This window comes from Silene latifolia, chromosome 1, assembly GCF_048544455.1.
Source record: "Silene latifolia isolate original U9 population chromosome 1, ASM4854445v1, whole genome shotgun sequence".
Classification (NCBI taxonomy): domain Eukaryota; kingdom Viridiplantae; phylum Streptophyta; class Magnoliopsida; order Caryophyllales; family Caryophyllaceae; genus Silene; species Silene latifolia.
In genome coordinates, this window is record NC_133526.1 from 96,198,249 (window position 1) to 96,223,469 (window position 25,221).

Sequence of the window (25,221 nt, forward strand, 5' to 3'; positions counted from 1 at the left end):
ATAGAATCAAGAGCATGGTTGGCAGAAATATGCAGAGAGGAGAACGAGAATGGCTTAATAAATGGGGTTGTGTACACTCTATTGTTGGGCAGCAGTCTGGATAGGCTGAGTTTGCTTTGCATACATGTTGTTTTGATTTGAGCTATTTGAGTATTAACGGCTTCTGTTAATACTTTTTATAGTTTTGCCGATTGTAAATTTGACATTTTTTGTCCTTTGATATATATATTTACTCACATTTCACCAAAAACAACATAATGAAAAATTCGAAAAGATACCTGGAGTCCCTGCCAGTTGGGAGGAGGCTGCTCCGGATAGCTATGCTGATTCACCTTTTATAGACGAAATAACAAAAGTAGATCTGCCTAAAAAATTTGTGATTCCGTCTATGAAAATTTATGATGGGACCACATATCCACAGAATCATGTAGCTCTCTATAAACAGAAAATGTTAGCTGCATCTATCCCTACTGAGTTCAGGCAAGTTTGCATGTGCAAAGGTTTTGGAACAACCCTGACTGGACCTGCTTTGCAATGGTACATCAACCTGCCAACTGGGAGCATCGATTCTTTTGCCTACCTGATCAACAACTTAAACCAGCAGTTTGCAAGCAGCAGGGAGTTAGAGAAACGGTCTAGTGTTCTTTACAAGATTACACAGAAGCCACGGGAGACTCTCAGGGTATTCCTCGCCAGGTTCAGCAAGGAGAAATTGTCCATTCCTAGGTGTGATGTTGGAACAGCATTGGAGGCATTCAGACAGGGGCTACTACCTCATAGTGATTTATACAGTGAACTCACTAAGTATCCCTGTCATACCTTCGAAGATATCCAGGCCAAGACTCTTGCATATATCAGGCTGGAAGAAGACAAAACATACAAAGTTGGATCATCCAGTGGATTAAAGGACTATAAAAAGAGCAATAGGAAGAGCAACAAAGGAAACAATTACAGACCTACTCCATATTCAAGGCCAGACCATTCAGAAGTCAACCTGGCATATGAGTATCATGGTAAGGCTAACGTTTTCCCACGTATTTCCGAACAAAACTTCAGTGTTGATATTGCAGGCTTGATCCAGCGACTTAACAACATGGGATCAGCAGTCAGATGGCCTAGGAAGGTGGAAAATCCCAACCCTAGGAGAGACAACTCCAAGTAATGTAAATTCCACATGGACATTGGACATACAACGGATGATTACTTCACCCTGAGGAAAGAAGTAGCCTACCTGTTGAAATCCGGATACTTAAAAGACCTGATCAGAACAAAGGGCAGAAATGGAGATCAGAGCAAAAAGAACCAGGAGCAAAAGCAGGACCGCAACCTTCCTCCACCACCCCCAATTTATGAAGTAAAATTCATATCGGGTGGATCGGAAATTTGTGGCCTGACCAGTTCAGCAGCAAAGAAGATAGCCAGGATGCCAAGGACTACATCACCCTGCAAACCAGATCATGTCCCATCAATAACTTTCAGTGATTGTGACCTGGTAGGGATTCCTAATGTTCATCATGATGGCATGGTAATTTCAATGCAGATTGGAACTGCTATAGTGAGGAGGATCCTGGTAGATGGAGGAAGCTCAGTGAACCTGATCATGCTTGATGTACTGAAAGCCATGAATGTTGGTGAAGAAAAAATCACCAAGAAGTCCAGTGTTTTGGTAGGGTTCAGTGGAGAAACCAGAATCGCGAAGCACATTGGGAGAAATCCATCTCCCTACTTATGCTGAAGGTGTATCATCCGATGAGAAATTTGGAGTCCTCGATTGTTTGTCATCCTATAATGCAATCCTGGGCAGGCAATGGATCCATAATGTCAAGGCTGTACCATCAACCTATCATCAGTGTATCAAAGTACCAGCAGACTGGGGCATAGCAACAATCAAAGGAGAACACAAGGTAGCCTAAGAATGCTATACAGAGGCCTTGAAACCTTCCAAGGCAGGTAAGTCCCTTGCATAGCAATTACCGTACCCTATCAGCAACACTTATGTGGCACCATCCAGAATGGAAACAGATGAGGTAATCCTAGACTCTGAGTATCCTGACAGATATGTTCTAGTTGGGCCTGATGCCCCAGACTGTGTCAGGCCAGAACTGGTAAAGTTTCTTAAGAATAAATCATCTTGGTTTGCTTGGTCTCATTCTGATATAACTGGAATTAGTGCTGATGTAATTACACATAAACTTAACATTGATCAATCTTTTAAGTCTGTGCAACAAACAAGACGAAAATTTGCGCCTGAAAGAAATGCAATAATTAATGAGGAAGTGGAGAAACTTCTAGATATGGGTATGGTCAGGGAAGTAATTGTGGACGCGGGCCCACGGGAGTCGCTTGGGAGGAAAAGCGAGCAAGCTTTGCATTTGTGGAGTCGCCACCAATTTATTGTGGAACATTGGAAACCGTTCGAATACCTCGTGCCATGTCAAGACACAAAGTAGTGACATGAACACCAAGAACTCGTTACCCTTAGCATTCTATGTCTAGAATGACTCTCGTGGATGCCAATGAACACGGATGTTCACAGAGATCTGGAGTAAGGGGTGAGGGTACGTATTAGGAAGCTCTTTTGATCGAACACCTAATCCCGCCCGCCTCGATAGCGGCCTCTACTAATGATTAGGGAAAATCATCTATACTCGATATGTTATCGATTATATGCATGCAATGCAACATCCATTAGATTAATCCTAGTATGTGAGAATTAACTAAGTCGGTAAACACGTGATTTAACATGCATTAATGTCGAGGTAGAGATTCAGGTTAATTGCATGTGAGAGCATACAAACAATAAATAATAAAGAATACAATACAATAAAAATACAATAAAGAAAATAATTACAACGGGTTAATTGATTTACGTCGAAAATACACTTAAAACGGATGATTTGAGAAAAGAAAAGAGAAAATAAATTAACGAACAGATTATTAGGTGATAATACGAGTAATAGTGGATTAATACGTAACCAACGAACTAGGTCAAAGCAACAACGGAAGTTCAGGGGTAGAATTCAACCCGGAACAGGCGCAGCAGAGCTGCGTCCTTTGGAAGAGGCGCAATGCTCACTACGCCTGTTCCTGAGGTGAATTCTGGCTGTGAAGCCGGAATTGCATATCGTTAATATTCATTGGTGAATTAATGATTGATTAATAATATTTGACTCGGATAGAATTGGTTTAATGGATTATTTACATGCAAATTAGTCGTAAAAACAATAAAACATGAGATAAAACTAATTAGAACAAATTAATTACTAGATTAATTATGAGATTAATGTTGAATTAAATTAAATAGGTTAATTAAGTTATTAATGCTAAACTAAATTACTGATTATGACGATAAATAAAAGATGAGAGTATACAAAAGATGAATTCCAGAGACTTGATATTGATGAATCGAATCTCTAAAACCCGGATTTGATTTAAATGACGAAAACCCGCAAATATGAATTATAAGGGATTTAAGTCGGCAATTAAAAGATGATAAATTACTAATAAACTATGTATTAAAAATTATCATGTTAATGAAATAAGAACAAGCAAAGACGAAGCAAAAATAAACAAACGAAATAAACAGAAGACGAAGGAAGAAGAGGGAAAGTAGGAACTGCGGCAGCCTCAGGAAGAGGCGCAGCAGATGCTGCGTCCCTTCGAAGAGGCGTAGCAGTTGCTGCGTTCCTTCTCGACGTCTGTCTCCCGTTAATCCGTAAAAAGGGTTTGAATAAAGGTTTTGTAAATCGGTTTTGAATATATTTTCGATGTAAACCTTACAATAATGATTACAAAAATAAAGTACAATAGTAAAAGATGGGATTTACACCCTCAGACTTACATGTTTGACGAAACGAGATTAACTAAGTTAATGTTTAGTGATGCTCGACTCGAATGTACGACGAAAGTGCCCTCTAAGAGGAAATTAAAAAGATTGATTAAGTTGATTGAGGTTGAGTTGGTCAAATTGGTCGGTCATGCAAAACGAGGCTGGTACTCAGAAGGATCACTAGTAGAAAAACACCTATTGCGTCAGTCAATTTACGTCGGTTCTACAAAAACTGACGCAAAAAGTACTTATTTTTGGCGGGAATCCATTTTTGCCCTATAGTTAAGCTTTTTGCGTCGGTTTATAGAAAAAACTGACGTATATAATGCGTCGGTTCTCAGCAAAACCGATGTATTTGATCAAATACATCAGTTATCCAAAACCGACTTATTTGACCATTCCAATATTAAGTATATACGCACTGAGTCCCTTTCCCCATTCATTCATTCAGAAAAAAAAATTATCACTCCCTTCCCTGCCTCTCCTCATTCAATCGACACCACACCAGCACCCCACCGCTGACCTACCGCCGAACCACCGCCGAACCACTGATGACTCGCCGCCGACCCCAGTGTCGCCATCTCACTCTCTTCTACTCATCTAATTCCTAATTTGATATTGGTATGATTTTTACTTAATTTTTTTGTTGTAAGTTCTTTTAATAGGGTTTATTATTGTTGTTTACATACAATTTTGTGTAGTAATTAATTGTTAGTATGAATTGAATGTAAATCTAGACTTGTTTTAAGGTTAGGGTTAGGTGAAATTGGGGTTTTCTATTTTGACAGAGCGATAAATACCAAAGGCCGAGATTATTTATTTTAAAATGGTCGAATTGACTTTGTAAATCAGGTCAATCTTTCAAGATTATCCATGGGATAGCGTAAATCAGGTATGTTTCTCAAGATTATTTTCTTCCTTCTCTAAAAGATCGGCTATGGTGGCTTAAAAAGCCCATATGTTGTCCCTAATTCTTTAACCCAAATAATATGGGAACGTTTTTTTTTAATACATGATCTAAGGTACTCGTATTATTCTACATATATGTAAACCCAAGATTCATTTTTTTCCTTAGTTTCTAAAGGGACTGGACATTTATGGGTTGCTTAATACTCCGTTTGTTTTAATTGTCTAGATTGACATTTGGGAACCCTTTAATTTCAGATTTGGTGAAATTTGATACGATGCAAACAAAGTACTTCCTCAGTCGATCAGCCTGTGATGGTGATTTTGGTGATTGTTGGATTTAATCAATTCTAAGTACTTTATTAATTTGGGTCTCAATATGTTTCGATGTCCAAGCCGTCATGGGTTCTTCCCATTTCTCACCTGAAAATGCACATATTATGCTTTAAATTTCATCTTATTGTCCATTAAGACTACATGGTGTATTTTATAATGTTTTTTCTACATAAGAGAGCATAAACTCTTATTTTATTTGTCTAATTGTAGTCTATTTATGATAAATTGTTGCTTAAAATTTGTATCCAGTGGCGATGAGGATTCACACTTTAATCTGGAGTACGTAGCTCAGTGATGTTAAAAACAACTACAAGATTAGTACCATTGAAATGCAAACATGCATCAGGTATATTATTCAACTCCACTTCTTATGCGACCTCCAATCTTGCTCATTATGTTGACTATGACTTATTAATTAGTTTTTTGTATTATTTGAAGGCGTTATGTGAATTCTATTACTCCCTCCATACCACACCAATGGTAACATGGAACCACTTTTTGTGAGGGGAAAAATGGGTCCATGTTACCATTGGTGTGGTATGGAGGGAGTATGAGTTTCTATAGAGGATGGTAACCATCACCCCAAGATTATTACGTCAATGGTACAATGAAGCTACGAGTATATTACTTTCTTTCAAGACATTCATGTTGACTTTAAATGGTGGTTGTTACTCTTTCATATCTCTGGCACATAAGTCATGTTGACTTTAAATGGTGGTTGTTCCTTTCAATGAGCACATGCCCAATTTTGGGTGTTTGTCTCTTTAAGTGGTTGAATAGCTTAGGATTTGTGCTTGCCTAGGTAATTCTGATAAATAGGATTATTGAATGCTAACTTTCATAAGTTGGGCATGTCCTTTTGATTAATGTTTATTGCGTAGATTGTAACATTATGACTAGTGGAATGAACTTTGAAGCTTTGTTTACGAGTTTCCAAGCTATTGCAACTAAGCTATTAATGTGACTTTAAGCAATTCTTGTATGGTTTATCTGGATTTATGTAAATGTTGCAGAAATACTTGATCGTCGGTTTGCATTTGTGAAATTTCCTGGCACATTTTTCATATTAGTTAAGTAATCAATGTGTCTGTCAAATTGTTTGCCCATATCACTACTCGTTGAGTCAACAAGTTTTGTTATCTTAAATCTCAGATTCTAATTGTCGCAATAGACATGTTTACTTGTAAAATAGACATCATTTTGGGAACTTCAATTGGATAAGGGTAGGTCTTTTTGCTATACGGTGGTTTTGTTAAATGCTATGCTACTCCCTACACTTCACTCAATTAGCTCACTTTTCTAGTTTTTGTAAGTCATTGAATCAAGGAGCTAAATAGATGATAGAGCTAAATGAGGGTGTATAAGTTTTGTATATCTTACATATCTCCATTAGTTGACTATTGAATTTAATATTTATTGTGTTAGTTGCTGTGGATGGACATACCCTTTTCTTATTTGGAACCTAAACGACCTCGTATTACTTTGCCTGCAAGGTACTTTAACAAACTACCTCTTCATTTTTCAAGAAAATATTTGATCTTTGTTTCTACAATCCATAAGTACAATGCAGAGTGGTTGGCCTCACCTCTAATACTATGAATGGTAATAGAGGTTTGTTACTGCTTATAGTAATGAGCTTTTCATGTCTACTTTAGTCCTCATTCCATTTAATGTATGTGGTAATCCTCCATTTACTCGTTCTCGTACCCAATACTTTGTGCGGGGAAGAAAATGAGGATTCGTTTTCATCCGAGCATACTTGATTAACTTTGATGGTGATGGCATACTCTAGCTTGGGTACCACTTCCCGGATGTTCGGCTCACAACACTATTATACTGCACGCTAGTTGTTTACGACTTTGTGTTTTTGATTGGAAATTTGTGGAATTGTTACTGCCTCAATAAGAATTAAACTTTAGTCGTCATTCCATTGAATTTTTTCTATTTCCATTCTTATATCATTTCTTTAATTAGCATGATGGTTAATCAATTATGGTTGAACTTTTTGGATACATGTACCATTATGCTTAAGCTGGTGGATTTCATGATACGATTATGAGCATGCTGTAATTTTCTTCATCTTTAGGTACATGGACAACCATTATTTTGTAGATGTCACCAGACGAAATCGTGCTATAGGAAATAAAAAAGGACACGCAACACACATCAGAGTTCAGATGGAGCTCGCTCGCATAAGTGAGTGTTGTACCTGGTTGCTTCAGCTAGTGTTAATAACATATGTGTATCTTAAGTTAGCTTTATTACTTAGTCATTTGTAATCTAGGCACGGGTAATATAGTTTTATTTAAGGTAATGTTTAGAGAAAATTTAGTATAGATTAGCTGCTTATAACTAAGACGTTTGTGGGATTATTTGTACTTTGGATTGTATTTGGAACGTTGTTGGGTTGAATAAGATGTAATGTTGTTTTACATGTGATGTATTATTGGTTAGTTGGATTTCTTATTGCAGGTTTTTAAGTTTGTAATCGGATTGTGAGTTTTATGTAATTTCGGCAGCAAATAAAAATGAATTGGCCCTAAAACAAAATATCAATTGCATCAGTTATGATAACAAATGACGCAAAAAATAAAGAAAATGCATCGGTTTTGTAAAGAACTGATGCAAATGTTGAAGCATTTGCGTCGGTTCTACCTACAATTGCGTCAGTTCTTAAAACATAACTGACGCAAATGGTGCTTTTTTGCGTCAGTTTTTAAAACACAACTGACGCAAATGTTCAATTTTTTGCGTCGGTTTCACAACTGACGCATATCAAATACGACCCCTCGATATACGTCAGTCAAAAACCGACGCAAAAGGCCCTTTAAAACTGACGCAATAGGGGGTTTTTCCATTAGTGGATCCGAGCTTACGTGGTCGAAAGTTCAAGCACGTAGACGCCAAAAAGTAAGAGCGTGGTCTAGAATGCATAGGGACAAGAGAAGGGCGGACACTCGCGTGAGAAATATGTGAGACCGAAGGTCCCTGTTTATACTAATCACACGAAGGAATTAGGGTTACAGAAAGGAGAGAATGATCCGGAAATAACCGACTTAGGTTAAACACGGAAACTTGGACAAAAAGAAAGCCTGGAGAAAAGGCGAAACAGGTGCTGCGTCCCTTGGAAGAGGCGTAGCACTTACTGCGTCCTTTCCCCAGCGGTTTCCTCCTGCGCGTAGAAAACGCGTTTGACAGCCTGTCGTATTTTAGGCATAACTTTCTCTACAAGACTCGGAATAAGGTGATTTTGGTGGCGTTGGAAAGCTAAAAAAGAGATCTAGAACTTTCTCTGAAAGAGGCTAGACCCAAAAAAGTGGTTGTCACCTCATAAAATGGGCCTAAATGTCGGGTTGTCATTTTAGCTAAATGAAATGCACATTTTGTAATGTAAACTTTAAATTTAGCCTAATGGAGTGACATGGGACTCAAAATGAGATATAATCCTAACATTTATGACATCCTAACCTTAGGTAGACAAGCACATTACTTTTGACTCGGGATTTGACGGTTTATAGAAATGAAGACGGTTTTTGACCCAGACTCCAAATGTACTCTAATTACTGCCAAAACGACCGTAATGACACCTAGATGACGACCAAGGGGTAGACACTAGTATTTGAGCTATCACCTGACGATAAACTTACGAATTGTCATAAATCGTTCCGTGTACCAAACATGCGGCCCAATCATCACCGGGTGGTTTCGGGAGGTGCAGAAATGAGGTATCTACAGTAATAAACGCTGAATGGTTAGCTAATGTGGTTGTTTTGCAGAAAAAGAATGGTAAATAAAGAGTCTGTATAGATTACACTGACTTGAACAAAGCCTGTCCAAAGGATCCGTTTCCCCTGCCACATATTGATGCCATGGTAGTTGCCACGGCAGGGCACGAGATACTGACATTCATGGATGCTTCTAGTGGATTCAATCAAATAAAGATGCACCCCGCTGACCAGGAGAGTACTGCATTCATTACAGACCGCGGGGCATATACTGTTACACAGCAATGCCTTTCGGCCTGAAGAATGCAGGGGCAACGTACCAGCGCCTGGTCAACATGATGTTCAAGGATCAAATAGGTGATATCATGAAAGTCTATATAGACGACATGGTAGTAAAATCTAAAAATGCAGAAGATCATGTGAAGCACTTGGAAATAGCATTTCAAATATTGGAAAAATACAACATAAAACTCAACCCTGCAAAGTGTCATTTTGGAGTCTCTGCAGGTAAGTTCCTTGGATATATGGTGACAAAAAGAGGCATAGAAGCCAACCCTGAACAGATAAAATCCATCCTGGAACTTCAGTCACCCAAGTCTGTCAAGGACATTCAGAAATTGACAGGCCTGGTAGCTGCCCTGAACCGGTTCATATCAAGATCCTTTGAAAGGTGTGAAACATTTTACAACTTGCTCAGAAAAAATAAACAGTTCCATTGGACACCTGAGCACGAAGCAGCCTTTCAGGACTTAAAGTTATACCTGTCATCTCCACCTTTATTGGCTAAACCAGAAAAGGAAGAACCCCTGTCAGTATATATATCTGTCACTGACACAACAGTAAGTGTAGTCCTGGTAAAGGAACAAGAAGGCCAGCAACATCCTGTCTATTATGTAAGTAAAAGCCTATTAGATGCCGAAATGAGGTATGGTTTACTTGAAAGATATGTTTTAGCTTTAATTATGTCATGTACTAAGCTGCGTCCTTATTTCGAGTGTCATCCTATCATAGTCAGGACCAACTTACCTATAAAATATGTCCTCCGCAAGCCTGAATTATCGGATAGGATGGCCAATTAGTGAGTCCAGCTCAGTACATATGATATTACCTTTAAACCCATGACATCGATTGAATCGCAGGCCTTAGCAGACTTTGTGGCTGATTTCAGCCCTAACCTAGAATCTGACCTGAAAAAAGAAGTTAACCAGTTAGAAAATAAAACCCCAGACCAAGAGTGGAATTTGTTCATAGATGGAGCATCTAATGCTAGGGGGACATGGTTAGGACTAGTGCTAAAATCGCCACATGGGGACATGATAGCCCAAGCTGTAAGCTGTAAGTTCAAAGACACCAATAATGAAGCAGAATATGAAGCCCTGATAGCAGGCCTAAAGGTATGTCTAGACCTCGGTGTTCAAAACTTAAAGGTACAAACAAATTCACTTTTAATTGCTAATCAAATAAAGGGAACTTATACGGCAAAGGATACAAAAATGATTTCATATTTAGAATATGCAAAAAACCTTACCGCTAAGTTTCCTTTATTTGACATAGATCAAATACCAAGAGACCCGAATACCCAGGCTGATGCTTTGGCCAGCCTAGGTTCAAATTTTACCCCCGCAGTTTTTGATAAAATACCGATTGTTCATTTATTAGAGCCATCTATCAGTAAAACTGAACAAGTCAACCCTATCAATCAAGATAATAATTCTTGGACTACATCTTATTATGATTGGTTCCTCCAAGGAATATTAACTCAGGCCAGGCATGAAGCGAGGGCTTTTAAAATCAGAGCTTCAATCTATTCTATTATCAATAACACTCTATTTAAGAGATCGCAGGCTGGACCATATTTGAGATTCTTAGAGCCTGATGAAGCTAATCAAGTACTCCAAGAAATACACGATGGACATTGTGGCAACCATAAAGGAAAAAAGAGCCTGGCAAGTAAAGTACTCAGGGCAGGCTACTATTGGCCAACACTGAGGGCTGATTGCTTGGAAATTGGAATATTGTTCAAAATGTGAAGTCTGTCAAATTCATGCACCAATAATACACCAGCCATCTGAACTACTTCACTCAATTTTTGCACCCTGGCCGTTCATGAAGTGGGGCATGGATATTGTAGGGAAGCTGCCTGTAGCTCTGGGATAGAAAGTATTCATGTTAGCCATGACTGACTACTTCTCCAAATGGATCGAGGATGGTTATTTCAGGCAGGTAACTGAAAAGGAAGTGATATCTTTTATCAGGACAAATATAATTTGCATATATGGAGTCCCATCAGAGATAGTGTGTGATAACGGCACCCAGTTTGTGGGGAGAAAGACTAAAGCATTTTGCCAAGAGTGGAACATCAACCTGGTTACATCCACTCCTGGATATCCAAAAGCTAATGGCCAGGCTGAATCAAGCAACAAGGTAGTCATAAGCTGCTTAAAGACGAAACTGAAGAGAAGACGAGGCAGATGGGTTGAAGAACTTCCATTAGTGCTATGGGCAGACATGACAACTCCAAAGACATCAACAGGCCAAACACCCTATTCTTTGTTGTGTGGCTGTGAAGCTGTCATCCCTGCAGAAGTCCGGGTGCCAACATCAAGATATAGCCTGGACAATATTGAAGCAAATAGCAACCTGATGCAAGACAACCTGGTCCTGGCAGAAGAATTGAGAGACGCTGCCAAAATCAGAATGGCATCATATCAACAAGCAGTAGCCAGAACTTACAATAAAAATGTCAGGATTAGAGTCTTGAAGGAAGGAGACCTTGTCCTACGAAAAGTTTTCCCAAATAAGAAATAAAAATCAGCAGGCAAGCTAGCCCATACGTGGGAAGGCCCCTATTTAATTGAATCAATCGTCGGACAAGGCGCATACAGGCTCCAAACATTAAAAGGAGAAATGATCCCAAGATCTTGGAATGTAACTCATTTGAAATTGTTCCATGTATAAATTCTATCTTAGCCTGATCAGGTAAAAATTATATCTTTACTATCAGTGTTTCACCCTGACATGCTACCTGAAAAATTATGTGTCTCACATGTTCTATGTGGAATCCATGTCTATATATGCAACTAACCCAATTTCTTTTATTTTACTTGAATCCTGAACAATTATACATGATAAATGATTATATGCATAAATATTCAGGATTGGGGGCTACTCTACTGAACATTAGACTTCTTATTTATGTACTTTTTAAATATTTTGCACCCCGCTGTGCCTAACGAAGTTGGTAACCATCACCGGATACGGTAAATAGCAGGACCAATCAGGCATGAAATAATTGCCTGACCTGACTAATTTTGCTGCACACATCTACAACTGGCTGGACGCAGCAAGACGGTGCAAGGGTGTTTTATCCCGCCATCAGTCTAAACGCCCTCTCGACAGGCCGAGTACCAAGCCCTCCAGCTAGGCAGGTAAACATAAGCCCTCCTGACAGGCCGGTTTTCCCACCCCTTCAACTGCTATGGTACAAACTATATGCGGTTGAATGGCTTACGTTGGCTTTAATTACAAGACAGGAACAAATATTGAAAAAACTGGTTAACTTGTTTAAAAATTTAACAGGTTAACAGGTTTGAAGAAATAAAGTTTGCAGGTTTAAGAAAATTATGAACAAAGGAAAATCAAAAATAGGAAACAATAAGACATCAAGAAATAAATAAAGTGAGCCAAGGAAGGCCACTACCATCATATTTATAAAAAGCCCTTACCCCAGGGGCAAAGGCACCAAAATGATTGTCAAGGCCAGGGATAACCTCCCTGACCAGTCAGGCACACAAAAACAAGAAATTAAAATTGTCTTTCCAGGGACATCCCCCCTGGATGGGCCAATACCATCAAGAAAAATAAAATTACTGCTCTCCCTTAGAGGCAACATCACCACTACCATCTTTGGCCTGATCATCACCAGTATCCTACTCTCCGACAGCATCAACATCTTGCTCCCCTGGAGAGTCGACCTCTTGTTCATCACACATATTATGCAGGTTAGGATATTTAGCAGCAGCAATGGCCATCTCAGCTTCCAGGTTCCAATTTGCCCTGGCCTCCACAGGCTCCGAAATAGCAGCCACCTTCCCCTTGATAAGGAAGTACAAGGCAGCATCATCAAGCATGCACTCCAAATCATCCCTCTCCAGGGTAAGCTCCTCATTCCTCTCCAGCGCCTCCTGCAAAAGCTGCTTACTCGAGCTGGCCTCAGTCTTGGCAGCGTCCCTCTCAGCCTGCACCTTTGCCAAGTAAGCAATCTCTGCAGCCAGATCGGCCCGAGCAAAATCCAATTCAGACTTCAGCTTATCATAATCAGATCTCATAAGATTAATCCTGGCCTCCAAAGAGGTAGCCTGATAAGCATTATGGAGACAAGCTGCAGCACCCTGAACAGAAACAAAAATAGTATAAATATTATATCATAATAAAAACCTCTTATAAAAAATTATATATTACAAAAATAAAAGCAAATATATATATATATATATATATATATATATATATATATATATATATATATATATATATATATATATATATATATATATATAGGCGGGATCTCGTGAGTTTGGTTCTTACGGTGAGTTGTGAGTTTGTTCTCTAAAAATCTCAGCCATTAGATGAGAGTATATTCACGGTTGTGATTAAATCTCAAAAGAAAAAGAAAATAAGAGTTGCTCCTCTCTGCAAAAGGACAGACAAAAACTAAATTAAACAAATCCACAATCAATCAAAACATTATCATCAATCAAGCATACGGAACGAACGCTCGATCAAAAATTATCATCAATCAAAAATTTCTTCTCTCGTGTATAACATAGAATCGATTTCAGTTCGTCAAAAAATTATCATCGATCAAAAATTATCATCAATCAAAAAATTATAATCAATAACTGTTGATGTGATTGGTGCGGGCAGATTGGTGCGGCGGTGCTGTCAAATGTCAATGGTGAGGGCGCGCGTCCGGTGGTGATGAATGGTGGTGAAGATATGAAGGAGATTATCGGGATTGGGGGATGTTGCTGTTGGGGATGTCGGGTTGGGGCCTTGGTGGTTGTGATGTGTTGTGGCTGAGATTGATCGTATGATGGAGGAGATCACTGAGTTCGTTGAATTCTGCAGCAAGAAGGTTGACGATGATGAGTCTGGGTCACGGGATAATAACACGAGGTAATTTTCGTGCTTAATTTTGCAGCTGAATTCTGGGTTTGCAGAATCCGGATCAGAATTCGATGTCGCCATCAACAAGCTTCGCCATTTTCGTGCTTAATTTCGCCAACAACAAGCTACACATGATGGCAGCTGCTGTTGAATGATGTATCTCATTTGATTTGCAAGAAATAAGTGCCGAATTGAGTCTTTAATTCCCTTGCCTGTTGCTGTTATAAAACAGGTGAGAAGGAGTCTTTATTGTTGAAAATGCAGTGTAGTCATGTAACAGTGAGTCGAGAAGAGCTGATGAGTGGCTAAGGTACTCACTTGCAGTGTTATTGTGTGCTTCATCCGATACACAAACTATTTTGTCCGCACTTTCGTGATACTATGTACATAAATGTATTAGCAAGGCAGATCCTCATTGGTGCTGGCGGAATACTAGAGCAAACTGTTTTTCCTACAGGAATGTCTAGTTGTTAGCTGATTTGGCTGTCTCCTCTACTTACAAATACCTGATACTTGACTCATGCCTCCACTAGTTGCTCAACCAATACTAGTAAATAATTTCAGAGTTTGTTTCCAGCATGAATGCCGAGGTTGCAACATTGCCATAATACAATGGGTTATATAAGACTATAAACCCACGGTTTAGTGCGAGATAAATTTCTTCTATAGTTGCATTTGAATTTCGCCCAAGCGTAGCGTATCATATTCATACAGACTTCAAAATTAATGAAATTGGTAGGGGTAAGAGTCGCATTGTCACATTAGTACAAATGTACGCTAACTAGGTCATAAAGGAGGCTGGCCTAAGTCGAATCCAACCAGTAAAAAACTGCAACAATACCCACGACATTATATCCGTAACTCTTTTCGCTGAAGTGTGTGATAACATAATAATAACACTACAATAACACTAGAATAATAGTGCAATAACCCCAGAATAACACTACAATAACAACACAATAACACGGGAAAAAAAAAGAAAAAAAATCAAGTAGTAAAAAAAATCAAAGCGACACTGGAATAACATCACAATAACACCAGAATAACAATACCACCAGAATAACAGCACAATAACACATGGTAAAAAAAAGAAAAAAAAATCAAAGTAGTAAAAAAAATCAAAGTGACACCGAAATAACATCACAATAACAGCAGAATAACAATAGAATAACAGCATAATAACACGTGGTAAAAAAAAAGGAAAAAAAATCAAAGTCGTAAAAGAAATCAAAGTAACAGCAGAATAACGTCACAATAACAGCGGAATAACAATAACAACACAATAACTTGTGGTTAAAAAAGAGAACAAAAATCAAAGTCGTAAAAAAAATCAAAGTGACACCGAAATAACATCACAATAACAGCAGAATAACAGTAGAATAACAGCACAATAAAAGTGGTAAAAAAAGGAAAAAAAATCAAAGTCGTAAAAAAAATCAAAGTAACAGCAGAATAACATCACAATAACAGTGGAATAACAATAACAGCACAATAACATGTGGTAAAAAAAAGAGAAAAAAAAAATCAAAGTCGTTAAAAAATCAAGTTAAAAAAAAAGCACAATAACAACATAATAACACGAGGTAAAAAAATAAGAGTGAAAAAAAATTCAAGCAAAAAAAATTTTGGTACAAAAAGAAAAAATAAAAAAAGGTAACATAATGAGAAAATTAGAGAAAAACATAAGAGAAAAAAAAAATCAAAGTTGTAAAAAAAAAGCATAATAACACGAGGTAAAAAAAATAGAAAAAAAATTAAAGTAAAAAAAAAAAGTAGCACTAGAAAAAAGAGAAAATAAACTAAATAACAATGCTTTTATATGACAACTATGATTAATCTTAACCACTCATCTCTAATTTAATCTAATGGTTGAGATTCCCCCAACTCACAACTCACCATAAGAACCAAAATCACCAAATCCAATCTCTCTCTCTCTCTCTCTCTCTCTCTCTCTCTCTATATATATATATATATATATATATATATATATATATATATATATATATATATACCTCTCTCGCAGAAGCCAATGCACCTGCCAAAAGGCTGACAACATGATCCACTGAAGCAACTGCCTGAGTAGCAGTCTCAATTGGATCCAGGGTAAGCATAACATTAGATTTGGAAGAGGCATAATCACTGATTTTCACCCTGGCAGCCTCGAAATTATTCACCCTGGCTTGCACCTTGATGTAACCCATAATTACGTACATTTAGTCCCCTAATTGAACCTATTTTGCATACTATTATAACATTTCATGGCCATTTTATCCGTCAATTCCTTCCTATTTTGCTTTCCTAGTATATTTCATATGTTTTGTAGAAAAGAAGATAATGAGGCAGAATTCGCGTCTCCCGTGCATATTTGGAAGCTTTTTGACGATATTAGATGGACTAGTATGAAGAGGAGGCAATAATGATGACCAAGGATGTAGGAATAAAGAGTATATAGAAGGATCATAGGCTTAAAAGCAAGGATGACGAGAAGGAAGCCATTGCAAGAAGAAATTGCTCGGAAGCCAAACCAAGAGTTGGTCCTTTGGCTCTGAAAGTATGCTAGATGAAACGGCGTCGAAAAATCAAGTGGTCTAGGCTTTTGAATCACTCCAATAGGAGTCCGGATGAGAAAATGACGTCCGTTTTACAATCCGAGCTCAAATAGACAAGCTGTCCGCCAATCCGCTCGTCCCGAGACTCAAGACGCTCGTCCCGAGACTTAAGACGAGCGTGCCAGACCCAAGACGCTCGGATTTTTAGGTAGACAAGAATGAAAAAGAACAGTGGCTCAGATCCGAGCGTCCCGTGCTCGATCCGAGCATCTCCAAGACCCATGATCCGAGCGTCTTCTCCCAGAGACGCACGGATCCCTTGGCAGAATCGACTGTGCTTCAAGACGATCCGAGCATATTATGGCGGGACTAGCTACATGATATGCGCATCTCCCTTCAAGACTTGCATTTCCCTACTCAACACTTAGCAATGTTATTTACTAATCTACCCTTGCTTAACCTAATGATGTACCACTATATATACTCCATTTGTAATAATCAAAGCACCAAGTTTCCTTAGATTAAATAAACTTTCCTTAGATTAGATTAAGCTTTCATTAGGAGTAGATAAGAATAGATTAATCTCAATTATTCCACAAAATTACATATTAATCTTTCCTTAATCATTGTTCAAGTTTATTATTATTGGGTAATTGAAGATTATTGGGTTATTATTGGAGAATTGACAACTCTTCATCAATCAATCAAGTTCTCTTGTTTTATTCTTTGCTTTATTATTTGGAATCATCTTCATAGGTATAATTCTCTTTATCCTTGTTTAATTATTGTTAATCACATCATTTATTCATCATGTTTTGCTTTGTTAGTATGATTGACAACCTTATTAACATGTTGAACTTGATAATGAGTGAGTAGTCTTTTAGCTAGGATTAATGGGCAATTAGGGGAAACAAACATGGGGAATGATTCATGCTTAATATAATATATTTTCGTAATTAATTTGCTTGCTTGTTGTGATTTCAACTTATGCACATGTTATGTTTGATGAAATGCGAGCCTATGAATCCTTGCATTTTTTCCCCATCACTTATCTTTTCAATTAGGCTTGTAAGACATAAACCAACTCGATTCTCATTAGACCATGCATATAGTTGAATAGGAAGGACTAAGTCGACTTGTAGGTGTTGTACAATCTAATCGATTCGGCTCCGGGACCCAAACCTTCTTAGGGATTGTAAGATATACACTAACTCGATCCCATCACAACAACAAATGCTTGCATACAATTGAGAACATGTTTGTATGATCTACTCCCATGAATCCCCTATGAACCCATGATATCCTAGCACTTTTAGTCATTTGTTTACATCTTCATTTTCTTTTATTGCTTATTTTACTTTATTGCTTGCATTAGTCTAAAACACAACTACAATCCCAAATCAATTGTGACACTAGCATAAATTGAGATAGATAGACTTAGAACCCAAAGCACACCGTCCCATGGATCGACCTCGACTTAACCACTAACTAGTTGTTTGTTGAGAATATAAATGTGTTTGATTGAGAGCCCCAACGACAATTCCTCATCAAAATGGCGCCGTTGTCGGGGACGATGTTATGTGATTAAGTTCTTTTTTTTAGGTAAAATGTGAGTCTTTCCATTAATAGTAAAAGTGGCATTTTACAATTACACTCATTGTTCAATCCAACATTCAACAAAATCAGAAAAATCAACTTAACATTTGATATCTATGCTAAGTAACCATTGAGCATCAGTGGAATTTACCCTAGGCGGCAGTAGGTTTTGTATCCTTCCACGAATAACCTGTATCAAATGCTTCACAACTAAAGAAGGCCTCGTCACTTGTAACTTCATCCTGTTGTTGTTCCTCTCAGTCCAGATTACATAACAGTAAGCTAGCCAAGCCATAGAGCACACCTTACGTTGCATCTTGGGAGTAATTCCCATGAGAACCTTGCACTTGCAGATGTAACCAATTCTACAGTTCACTCAGAATCTGCTTACTAAACTGACATGAAGTAAATAAGTGAGCATGAGATTCAGTATCCTCTTCACAAAGAAGACACAGGTCAGAATCACTGATTCCATGCTTGTATAATTTCTCACGAGTATTCAAAGCTTCCAACTTAATCAACCAGCCCACCATAGAATGTTTGGGCACAATCCAACCACCCCAAACATCCTTATACCACTGAACAGGGGGGTGCATCCCCTGCAACCAGTCATAGCCAGACCTAATAGAATAGCCGTTGGCATCATGAAGCCAAAGACCATTCTGGTACCCACCAGAAAACCTCTCCTTAACTTTGCAAATGTTCCTCCAGTTCCAATTGGAATCTGGAGGAGGCTTGTATAAGTTCTTACTTGTTTGTCTAGTTTAATTTTGCTTTAACCTTGAGGAACTTGTTCCTCAAGGTTCGTTCTTACCATTTTTGTGTAGTTTCCTTGCTTGTAGTTGTTCCCTTGTCTTAGCTATGATGGCTCAAGACTTGACATATGGAGTATATGTTGGATCTTTTGACTATGACTATGGGTATGGGGAGTTTGAGGAGCAAGTCAACACAAACCTACCTTACAACTCATACAATGAAAGTCCTAACTACTACCCCAACTTTTCCCACCAAAATCACCACATCCAATATCCACAACAACCACCCACCCAATACCCACTTCATAATGAATTTCAATTGCCACAATACAACCACTTTCACACCCACCCACAACAAGAATATGAACCCATTCAAAATGTGATTCTCCAAATGATAGAAGATCAACAAAACTTCTTCAAACAAATTCTAGAGGAGAGCTAAAATAGGGACAATGTTCTTCAAGGCATTGTTACCCAAGGTGAAGAGTTGGAGATTGAAATTGCCCAAATAAAGGCAACCCAAGAAACCACCCAACCAACCACTCCCCACCAATCCTTGAGCATTGACCATGAATGTGAATTTGAGGTAATGACCTTTGATGAAGAAGATGAGAAGTGGGAAGAGCCAATCTCTTTGAGCTCTTGTGAGTATGAAAGTGTGGTATTTGATGAAGAAGATATGAGGTTGAGTAAGCCAAGTACTCTTTGCCTTTGTGAGTATGAGGGTGTGTCATTTGATGTGAACATTGAGGTGTTAATGAAGAGGAGTAAAGCCCCCATTTATGATTCCTATGAAGATAGCCATGATGATAAGATTGTGTTTTGCAAGAACTCATGGGACAAGGAAGCTGAAGGTTGTGAGATCACTCTACTTGAGGAGCCTATCCTTGAGAAATTTGAGATACCTTATCATGAAGAAGAAGAATGCCCCTTCCCTATTGCCTATGAAGACTATTTTACACCCACCATGGAACCTATGATTGTTGGAGATGATATGGTGGACCTTCTCCAAAAATTCAAATCATCATATAAAGGATACTTGGTTGAAAAGCTCAAGAAGAAACTTGCAAATGAACTTGCTTGTGGAAATTTGGCATCCACAATTTCAACTTCTAAAGAACCCGATCATCAATGTTGTGAGAATTCTCCTTCTACCTTGGAAGGATTCAGTAATTAAAATGTTATCGTCATCACCAAAATTGAAAGAGAAGATGGCAAGTGGAAGTCTCCGGACAAATATGAACCATACTTCATACCTTATGTTGACAAGAATCATGGGCTTGTTAGTTTGAAGCATTGCAAATACTCAAGTGCCAAGAAAAAGGTGAAAAAGAAAATGAATGACAAATCCCCTTGGCCAAGCTTTATTTTGAAGTTTAGCAAACCATACTTGTGCTTATTTGGGGCTTGTTCACAAGCTTTTGATCTCCTTCTAAGAGCCTTGAGCTCTATGGACAAAGAATCTCGACAAATTGAACTAGTTTGGTGGGGTCCTATCTCAAACCACCAATTGTAAGATATTCCTTCCCATAATATTTGAATTGTATAAAATTGTATAGTATTGTATATAGTTTCGCATTTCTTGCATGAGAGTGGTGAGAGAGGGTTTCTTACCCATTTATTGAGCATAATTTCAGAAAAAGATAAGAAGGAATCACAAAAGGGTGCAAGGGAATGATTTTTGAAAGAAAAGAATAAAGGAGTAAGAAAGACGGCACGAGACGCTCGTCCCGAGGGCAAGACGCTCGTCCAAAGCCTCTTCGTGAGCATTACTTGATCCTGATCCATAATCCGAGCGGATTCCGAGCAAGACGCTCGTCCCAAAAGGAAGACGCTCGTATCAGGCTAGAGACGCTCATCTTGAGTATCATCATGAAAATGATTTTGGTCTGGAAGAGAATCCGAGCGGATTCCGAGCAAGACGCTCGTCTCAAGCACGAGACGCTCGTCCGAAGCCAGTCTCAAAAGAGCCAAGATCACTAACTCAGAATCCGCGCATATTCTTTCTAATACGCTCGGATTCCCCATACAAGACGCTCGTCCTGACCTCAAGACGCTCGGATTCCTTTAATTTTAGCTGGAAACTTCGTGAAGTCCGCCCGAGCCCGACCCTCATCCGCTCGTCCCTCACCCCTTTTTCTTTATAAACACCCCCCCCCCCCCCACCATCCCTCATTTCCTTACCTTATCTACCCTAAATCTCACATCATCATCTCCCAAACACTCCCATCACAAAATCAACCCCCAAAACCCTAGCTTTTTCAAATAAAAAATGATGAACCTAAAGGAAAAAAGGCAAGAAAACTGTTGAGACCGTCGCCAAGAAACGCAAGGGCACTTCTTCATCCGCCCAAGGAGAGGGAAGAGGCTATCGCAATGTGATGATAGGAGGGGTGGAGCAACTCGAATACTTCCCGGAAGTGATCTTCACTTCCAATGAACATCGCAAAACGTTCGTCACATTGCTAGGTAAGCATTATGAACCAACTCAATTCATTGACACCAAGGTTTTAGAGGTCCTAGGCATAATGTACCAAACTGAAATGTTCTTTGATGGTTTGGGGCTTGGAAGGCTATTCTATGCCCATGAGGAAACCTACCTTAGCCTTACCCTAGAGTTCTTGAGTAGCCTCCGCATCGTAACAAATACTCGGAGAACCGTTTGTATGGAATTCCGATTGTGCAATCGAGACCATAGACTAACACTTGACCAATTTGCAAATATTTTTGGTCTTATTGTGCCAACGGAAAACACCGACAAACCCGCCGACTTTGATTTTGACTGCGTTTGGAGGGCCATCTCCGGGAGGGACTTCATACATTTGAAACAATGCCATACCTTCGCAATTCAACATCCGGTGATTCAAATCACCGAATGCTTCATTGCCGGCACTATCAATGGGGAGATTCGAACAAGATAGGTGCACTCTCCTTGACTCAACCTTTTTAGAGTCCTATCTAACTGTTCGAGGGACAGGGCCCTATAATTTCAACACTCCCCTTGAGATGCTCACAAAGTTCTTCAACTTTTCTCAAGGGAATTCCCAAATTAAGACCTTCGTGGTGGGAGGTCTAATCACAATATTGGCTACCAATCTTTGTCCCGAGTTTAACCTTCATGGGACTTATGTGAAACTTGAGGGTAGAACCTTAATTGATAAGGAATCCATCTTCAACCACCACCGGTGGTGTACCTACACTCAAACCGGGAGTGTGGAGTGGTTTACAAAAGGGTGCTTTTCTATTGTCCTCACGGGGTGGAATGTACCAACTACCGATCCAAGGTTGAGTCGGTACTCACCCACACCGAGCTACCTCTTCGACATTGAGATCTACCCCAACCCGCCTCAAAGAAAAGAAGCACCCCGCCAACCTCAACAACCTCGTGGGATGCCGGTAAGGGGTAATGCCCCACCATGTTATGTACCCATCCCACCATACCCCACTCCTCATGTGCCATTCACACCAGAAGTCCCCGATGCTCCGGATATGAATGATTTGATGAAGCTTATAAAACAAGTCGATCTTAGAGTATACGATGGGAGGGTCGACAACTATTTGGCCCTTTATCCTCAATACTACCAAATGGCACAACAAGGGTATGTCGACCCTAATGGCCCTCATCCATCTTGGGCTCAACCGCACCTTTTGTTCCCTAATCAAGGGAACCAAGACGGGAACTTTGGCGGTCAAGGTGGAGGATTCTATGGTCAAGGAGGAGGGTATGACCAAGGAGGTTCTAGCGGGTATGGATAGCGCAATGATGGTGATGATGACGAGTGAGAGATGCCTACCACACCATCTCCAATTGTATGATACTCCTCTCTCCCTATCTCTTATGTATAGTTTCATTGCATTTTAACTACCTTGCATTTGTATTATATTTCATATTGCAACATTTACATTAGTTAATTCATATAGTATATCTGTATTGTATTATATCTCACATGATTAGAATAGTTTCATTGTATTATATCTCACATGGTTCATGTAGCTAGTTGCATATAGACTAGAATTCATGCATAGTCACTAATGACCAATCCTATTGTTTTCTACACTAGAGATAGTGTTTAAATCGGTTTGGGGAGGTTTGATCATAGGTGACCATAGTTTACTAGAAATCATGCATCATTTAGTGTAATGTAGATTGCATTCATTTGTTATATATGTCATATAGAATTTCATTTAGTTAGAGCATGCATTCATATCATATCTTTGCATTTGTACTTTATTTCAAAAAATCAAAAATCCAAAAACATGTATTTCCTTTTTATTCCTACTCCTACATGTACATTGAGGACAATGTCCAAAATAAAGTGGGGGATGGGAATTTATATTCCAAAAATGCATAAAAATTGAAAAATTTTGAAAAATACAAAAACATGTCTTTTTATTTCATAAATCATAAAAATCATAAAAATTTGAAAAATTCAAAAATCCAAAAAAATGTTCATTTCCTTTGTAGTTTAGTCTTGTATATATTGTGTTTGTTCATCCTTTTTCACATTGATCGACTACGCCACATCCGAGACATGAGGATATTGAAGACCGCTTGGTATGATCTTTCCAATCTCCTTTTTCCTCTTTATGTTAATGACTATGTGGCTTTATTTTGATTGATGAGGTATAAACAATGTGATTATAGGATTGCATTTGGATTATATGGCATACTAGTTGGTAGAATCATATGCGTTAGGTTGTATAAATATTAGTTGCATCATGGCATATAGTTTCATTTAGGAAAAAAATTTGTGAAAGCATCTATTTGGGAAACTTGACAAGTGTATATAAGGCCCTTGTAGATACTTTTTCTTCTTAAGACTTTGCTTGTTAGAATGCTTGTAAAATACCCTAGGATGTGTCATGCCAGTATCCTTTGACCCATAGATTAAGGCCTACTCAAGAGTACCTTGTGGTGTGATAACTCATTGGCTACCGTTTATTCCAAGGTGACCCTTGAAACCATGCAACCATCCTTCATCCATGTTCTACCACATTTTGTCATCAAAGGGAATGGGCACAAAAATTGTTCAAAATTTAAGTTCAAGAATTGAAATAAAAAGTCAAAAAGTTTGCAATTGCATCAAAAGAAAAGAGGAGTAACAAAAATGAAAACTCCTATGCTTCAAATATAAGCACCCTCACTACAAATGGGGTAGCTTTGAAAATGTTCAAACGTAAATGCAAAAAGTTGAAAGTTGTCAAGTATTGAAATGCCAAACATCAAAAGAAATGGCAAAAATAAAGTGTTCTCAAATGTCAAATGCCACAAGAAATTGGGGGGAAAACAACAAATAAAAGCAAACTCCCATATGAAACTCAAAACATATTGATCCCTCTTCCCATCGAATCCACTTTTGTGCATGGTAGAGAGGGGACGACCCTTCTTCTTGTCTAGGCAAGAAGGGGAATTCTGCGATCCTCCAGTGTTTCTAACACCATAGGGAGTCTACTCTTGACGAAAGCATTTAACGATTGAGTAAAAAGGTACCCTAGCTTGACACAACTTGGAGGTGATTTGTTGGTATCCTTCCAGGCTTAGTAGTTTGAAGAAACCGTATCTATGATGGAATGTGTACCCTTAAATTGCTTCCCTTTTAGATAACTTCCGCCACTTAGATGAGAAAAGTGGCTATTCTTTTGTAGATGCATCCATTACTTGTTTTGTGTGCTTTAATGCTTGGATGTATCGCCATTTTGGCAAGCCCCACCTTGCCTTGCAAGAAGGCATCTTACCTCATAGATGTCTTGTTATGAGTTGAAGGGGCGGAGTGAGACCCGCTAATTGTCTCACATCGGTTATATTATTAGGATAGTTTAAATAAAGGTCTAGTTTTAGTCACCTCTTTACTCGGGACGAGTAAAGGTTCGGTTTGGGGATATTTGATGTGACCCATAATTGCGCATATTTAGTCCCCTAATTAAACCTATTTTGCATACTATTATAACATTGCATGGCCATTTTATCCGTCAATTCCTTCCTATTTTGCTTTCCTAGTACATTTCATATGTTTTGTAGGAAAGAAGATAATGAGACGGAATTCTCGTCTTCGTGCATATTTGGAAGCTTTTTGACGAAATTGGATGGACTAGTATGAAGAGGAGGCAAGAATGATGACCAAGGATGTAGGAATAAAGAGTATATAGAAGGATCATAGGCTTAAAAGCAAGGATGACGAGAAGGAAGCCATTGCAAGAAGAAATTGCTCGGAACCCAAACCAAGAGTTGCTCCTTTGGCTCTGAAAGTATTCCCTAGATGAAACGGCGTCGAAAAATCAAGTGGTCTAGGCTTTTGAATCACTCCAATAGGAGTCCGGATGAGAAAATGACGTCCGTTTTACAATCCGAGCTCAAACAA

At 38.7% G+C, this 25,221-nt stretch overlaps 1 protein-coding gene and 1 long non-coding RNA gene across 5 annotated transcripts; both read left to right on the forward strand.

Moving 5' to 3' along the window:
* Positions 1-1,174: 1,174 nt before the first annotated feature.
* On the forward strand, positions 1,175-1,913 carry LOC141651327 (uncharacterized). Its single transcript, XM_074459046.1, has 2 exons — positions 1,175-1,570; positions 1,671-1,913. Exons 1-2 carry the CDS (start codon positions 1,175-1,177, stop codon positions 1,911-1,913), a joined length of 639 nt encoding a protein of 212 aa, XP_074315147.1.
* A 2,315-nt stretch (positions 1,914-4,228) lies between these two features.
* Positions 4,229-7,501, forward strand: LOC141608005 (uncharacterized). 4 transcript variants are annotated; one of them, XR_012526962.1, is made up of 5 exons: positions 4,229-4,450; positions 4,682-4,721; positions 4,994-5,062; positions 5,321-5,417; positions 7,158-7,501. It is a non-coding gene; the product is annotated as an uncharacterized LOC141608005 (long non-coding RNA). The 4 variants fall into 4 exon arrangements; XR_012526963.1 differs by lacking the exon at positions 7,158-7,501 and adding an exon at positions 6,565-6,755; XR_012526964.1 differs by lacking the exon at positions 7,158-7,501 and adding an exon at positions 6,497-6,755 and having other exon boundaries at positions 4,994-5,053.
* The last annotated feature ends 17,720 nt before the right edge of the window (positions 7,502-25,221 follow it).